Source organism: Cariama cristata, unplaced genomic scaffold, assembly GCF_000690535.1.
Source record: "Cariama cristata isolate BGI_N322 unplaced genomic scaffold, ASM69053v1 scaffold10444, whole genome shotgun sequence".
NCBI lineage: Eukaryota > Metazoa > Chordata > Aves > Cariamiformes > Cariamidae > Cariama > Cariama cristata.
The window spans coordinates 7,545-13,092 of NW_009614662.1; the positions used below are offsets into that span (position 1 = coordinate 7,545).

Below are 5,548 nucleotides of genomic sequence, written 5' to 3' on the forward strand. Positions count from 1 at the left end.
GCAATTGGTTGTGAAGAACTTTTATCCATGTAGACTGCAGTGTAGCACTGGCTTGGAAAGTATACAACATGCATAAACCAACTCAGCTTTGGGTAGGAAAAAGAGATTGGCCCTGCAGACAGACTAAGCACATGCTGTAAACTGATGGATGTTTTTCTTTAACAGCCCACTGATATGTGATGGTCAAAGGTTTTTGAAGCGTGGAGAGACCTTCCGATGGCCAGCGCTGCAGCGGACGCTAAGAGCTGTAGCAGAAAACGGAGCTACAGCATTTTATGAGGGACCCATAGGAAATGCCCTGGTGGAGGACATTAGGAAGGCTGGTAGGTAACAGCTACAGTTAATACTAATAGACAGGCCTTTTCCCAGCAATTGGCTAGCAGTGAATCGGTACCAGAGGAAAGCCAACACATGCCATTTGCCTGCCACTTGCGTGGTACCTGGCATGGGAAGGGGCCACTCTTCCCCAGTTCTTATAACTGAGGCCCAAGACACAGTGCTGAGAGCCACCTATAGCTCTGGCATTCACCCCCAGTGCTCATGCACTGGCCTCTTCAACTCCCTCAGGCTTTGTGACATCCTGGGGTTTGGCAGTAGATGAAGACATTGCTGTGCTCGGCGGAAGAAATTTGGTGTATACAGGGATGGCTCTTCACAAGCTTTACCAAGGCTCTGATGTAGCCAGCCTGCAGCACCTAGTAGAAGCTAACGTGCTAATGCCAGCAACCCATCTGGTTTTCTGTTGAAGGGTCCAGTATCTCAGTGGAGGACCTCCAGGCGTACAAAGCAGAGGTATCCTCAGCTCTGAACATCACCCTGAACAATCACACCACAGTGTTTTCTCCTGGACCGCCCATGGGAGGTGCTGTGCTCATGTTCATCCTCAAGATACTGGAAGGTAAATTCCTAAGGGAAAAGGGGCAGCAAGAGGCTTGCAAAGGCTGTTGCTCTACAGCAGTAGAAAAGTAATGGGCAGAAATGGAGTTGGCGAGCCAGAATGGGCCCCAAAGCAGCAGTGCGCCCCTGCTATGCAGCAGGATGATGAACTGGCTCATTCTTACAGGAAATTAGTACTTGGTTGTTTCTGTGCCCATACGCTGCTAAAGCATAGGGGAAACTTGATAAGAACTGAGATGGGAAAAGGAGGTTCCTTTCACCATTTTTTTTTTTACAGTTCTTTAAAAAAAATTGCCTTGGTTCTATTGACAAAATTATTTCATCCTGCTCCGTAGAGTATAAACTCAATGAAGCGTCACTGGCGACACTTGAGGAGAAGGTAGAAACCTACCATCGCATTGCAGAGGCCCTGAAGTTTGGCAATATGCTAAAACCCGTTATGAGTGACCCAGCCTTCTCCAAACCTCAGGTGAGCTGGCGTGGTGCATAGGGTCAGCCACAGACACCCGCAGCACTGATAGCTTCTTCTACACTGCTGCTTGACAGAGAAGGATCAGGGAAGTCCATTTCCTGCATTGCCACCAACTCATTTTAGCCTATGTGCTAGGTTCTCAAGCAGGCTACCTATTGCCCAGACTATCCTGCCTGCCAGCACAATGCTACAGTACCAAGCGATGCTCTGACATCCTCCTGCTTTGCAGCCACAGAAGGAAAGAAAATAAAACTGCTAGTCAAGAGCAATGTGGCTCAGTTGGCCAAGGCAGAGGCAGGATTAGGCCATTTCTTTTGCCTGCAGCTCCTGTTCAGCTGTAGGCTGGCGCTCGCTTGCCTGGTAAAGGATGTGCACGTGCTCATGCCAATGCTGAGGTCCCTCAGTACTGAGCTTGTTTCATCTTCTGTGATGAGAGTGGCCTGAGGATTCAGGCTGGGGCTGAATGCTGCCAATGCAGGTCCCCAAGCTCTGACTATTGGGGCTGAATCCCCCAGGCTTCCCTGTGCCCAAAGAAAGACATGTCTGTGCTTTGGTGACAGTTCAGTGTCCTTGCTGTGATTGCAGGTGACTGTGGAGACCATGCTGTCTGACAAGATTGCTGAGCTTGTCAGAAGCCAGATAGATACCCGTGGTGACCACCCACTCAACCATTACAACTTGTTGGAGTCCTTCTACAACCACACCTACAAAAGTATGGGCACAAGCCACATCTCTGTGCTGGCTGCAGATGGCAGCGCCGTGTCTGCCACCAGCACCATCAACTACCCGTGAGTAGCCAAGGGGTTGGTAATTGAGTCACATAGGCCACGTATCAGGTTCACTAGGTACCTGCAAGGGCTGTTTACCAGAAATGCAGAACCCTTGGGCTTCACCGATTTAGACAGTCTCTTAATCATGAATGCCTTTTTCATGTGACAGCACAGCTCTGAGCATCAGCTCAAAGGAACATCACAATTCACGAAGATCTAACAACTTGCGGAGCTCTGCTGAGTCTCCCTGTGTTGGGCAAATCCCCACCTGCACTAGTAACAGGGAGCTTATCTCTGGCACCAGCACAGCAGCACAAATACCTTTTGGACACCCTAGCTGGGCAGTTGCAGGCTGGGAGGAGACAGAGGTAACCCGCGGGGTGCCACGTTCAGTTAATATCATCCACAACAGGCTTTGTCTTTCTCCCCTGCAGGTTTGGCTCCTTTGTGTATTCTAACCAAACTGGGATCATTTTAAATAATGAACTTGCTGATTTCTGCCTAGCAAACAGAAGCATTAAACCAGGTGAGTATTATCATCCTCAAAATAAAACACAGGGCCAGGAGATGGATATGCAGGGCGTGTACAAGTGGGCAGGGACTATCTGTAAACTGCAGGTACTCCTTCCTTTCCTAGGTCTGCATGAGAGCAAGTTTGTTTCAGGCTAACAGAGGATAAAGCCCTGTAGTGTGTCTGTGTCTACTCACGTATGCCCTTGCATGGAAACATGGGAGTTTTGGCTTCTGCCCAGGGGAATCAGAGATTTAAAAAAAAAGAACAAACAAAAAAGCTGAAGGTGATCATTGATGGATGGGAAGGGGAGGGAAGAAGTGAAGAAACTACCGCTAAGATAAGCTTGCTGACTTTTTAGGATCATCTGTGAAAAAATACATGGTTGCTGCACAGTCGGTAGTGCTATAGGCTTACACTGCGTTCTGTAACACAGCAGTGCTGATGCAGAGAGATTGCTCTGTGAAATAAGCTATCCCTGATGCAATCTCCCTTGGCTCTGTGGAGAGAGAGGACATCGGTTCTGCGATGGCAGGATTGCTGCTTGTGGTTCCTCAGCTGGGTTGAATGAGCTGCAGCAAGTCCTGAATACTTGCAGGATGTCCTGACCTGCACCAAGAGATGCTTCCTATTTAGCCTGTGCCATAAAGGTCCAGTTTTTGATGGGGTCTCAGCACAAGGAAGCTAGTTTTTCTGGAAGACCTGAGCTTCTTGAGGAATGAGCAGCAGCTTGGTTTTCCATGGGAAATGCAAGAAGGGTGAGGTAGATAAAGTTGTCTGTCCCTCCAACCCCCTTAAGAGCCACCTGGGAGGAATAATACTATCTGCCTCTGCTCTAGGAGAGAAGCCTCCTTCAGCAATGGCACCTTCCATTCTCATCTCCAAGACAGGAGACATGCTGGTGATCGGAGGAGCAGGTGGGGCCTGGATTATCAGTGCTACTGCTATGGTGAGTGAACAGGTACCGCACACTAACACCTTCCACTGAGCAAGGGGAGCACGCACTATCCTGAACAAAAGGAATTACTTTGCTGCTGCTAGTTCTGCTACATGGAAGGCAGCAGTGAAGAAGGCCTGCTGCAGACTCAGCCTATCCTCCTCACCTTCTTGCCTCCAGCAGTCCGTGGCAAGGCCAGGGGCTAGCTTCAGCTCTGCTGTTGAATTGCACTTCCACCAGGAGGAATGGAGGGAGTGAGAGAACCCACAGCAGTCACCAGTTCTTTCAGCCTTCCCAGATTTCCAGCCATGGTCAGTCCTACCTGCTCTTTCTACTCAGGTCTCCTCAAGTCTGGACTCCTTGGTGCTTTGTTTTATCTGCAATTTAGAAGTCACTAAAGGTTGCAGGTTGGAGGCCAGAGCATGCACCAGCTGCCTCGCTCAATTATTTTTTGAAAGGGAAGAAGTTAGAATAATTAAATAGCCGATGAAGGAAGTTATTAGGAAGAGAAGTATTGCTCAAAACCTTTGGACTCCAAATATAAACTGGTAAGTTATGTGATGGAAAGAAGAAGAAAAACAGAAACCCACCACCACACATACACACAGAGTAACAAATCTTAATGAAAAGATCTTGCTGAAGCATGAAGTCTAACAAACATCTTGTTCAGCAATCAAGAAATAGAAACAGGTAAGGCCACAAGAAGAAAGAGAGGACTTGTTTTTCTTCATCTTTCTTCAGCTGGAGAGAAGCGTGGGGAGTCCATGCTAGGACCTGATCTGGAAACAGAAAGAACAACCATCAACAGAAAGATATACGATCCATCAGTAGCTATTGAATTCAAGGACACCCCTTTGGCTCAGGGAAAGCATTCTGGGAATTACCATTATGTGCTCGCCCTGTTCTTATACTTGCCCTGAGTGTCTGGTATTGGTCACCATGAAGGCAGGAGACCAAGCTAGCAGGACTTCTGGTCTGTCACAGTGCAGCCTCTCTTACAGTTCAGGTTTGCACCATCCTGCAGTCAGGATTTACAGTAGAGCTGGTCTGGCTTAACGGCAGCATGTGACCCAGGTTCTTACGCAGTATCTCCAGTCAGTCAGTGTGGGATTTGTTTCATTGCAGGCGATTATAAACAAGCTGTGGTTTGGCTATGACTTGGAACATGCCATTTCAGCTCCCATCATGCATACTGAAGGTGACAAGATCCTGTTTGAGGAACATTTCAGTGAGGTGAGTGGCCTCGCTTGGATCTTCTTGTCTTCTCCTTTTGGTGAGAAGCAGATTGCTTCTGTAACTCTCCTGAATAATCTGTATTTTGCTTCTAGCTAACCTCCTTCTTGCTTAAATCTCACTTTCTCAACCTGACCTCACATACCCATCCTTCATTTTCACACCTGGCAACACTAAGACCTCAGGCCCCTGCCCCGTTCACTCCATTTCCTTTTCTCTCCCCACCACAGGAGGTTAGGAGCAGCCTGCTGGGAAGACAGCATAAAGAAGAGAAAGTTAAATTTGCAATGAATGTTGTGCAGGGCGTTTCCAAGGAAGGAAAATGCATCTCTGCTTACTCTGATAAAAGGAAGCTGGGGAAGTCAGCTGGATATTAGCATGAAATGCCATCACAACTCACAAAACCACAGGAGCTAACTAGATTCAGAACATGCTTTGGCTTGGACCTGCCAATATTGCCTGTTCCCATCAGGATGCCTCACAGTATGGGCAAAACTTCTGATTACACCTAATTCCAGTAGACTGCAAGTCACCCTCAGGCGATACAAGGACAGGTCAGCCAGCCTTGTTTAGAGGTACACCCTCCATTACTTATGTGATATACAGAAAGACGGATTTCTTGAGCACATCAGTTATTCAGAATAAGAGAATACAAAGTGGCAAAGGAAAATTGGTCCACAACACACTGGGAACACTGTGAAATGACCCAGCTGTATCTTCCATTCCTG

General features: G+C 47.8%; 1 protein-coding gene across 1 annotated transcript in view; it reads left to right on the forward strand.

Annotated features, from left to right (window-relative positions):
• GGT5 (gamma-glutamyltransferase 5) overlaps positions 1-5,197 on the forward strand; it is a gene marked incomplete at its 5' end in the record, with an annotated part of 8,863 nt that extends 3,666 nt beyond the window's left edge. The window contains 8 exons of the mRNA XM_009699512.1: positions 166-323; positions 749-898; positions 1,233-1,366; positions 1,955-2,157; positions 2,574-2,665; positions 3,490-3,599; positions 4,713-4,820; positions 5,051-5,197. Coding sequence (XP_009697814.1) covers positions 166-323; positions 749-898; positions 1,233-1,366; positions 1,955-2,157; positions 2,574-2,665; positions 3,490-3,599; positions 4,713-4,820; positions 5,051-5,197 — 1,102 coding nt within the window. The remainder of the gene's footprint in view (positions 1-165; positions 324-748; positions 899-1,232; positions 1,367-1,954; positions 2,158-2,573; positions 2,666-3,489; positions 3,600-4,712; positions 4,821-5,050) is intronic.
• Positions 5,198-5,548: the final 351 nt, after the last annotated feature.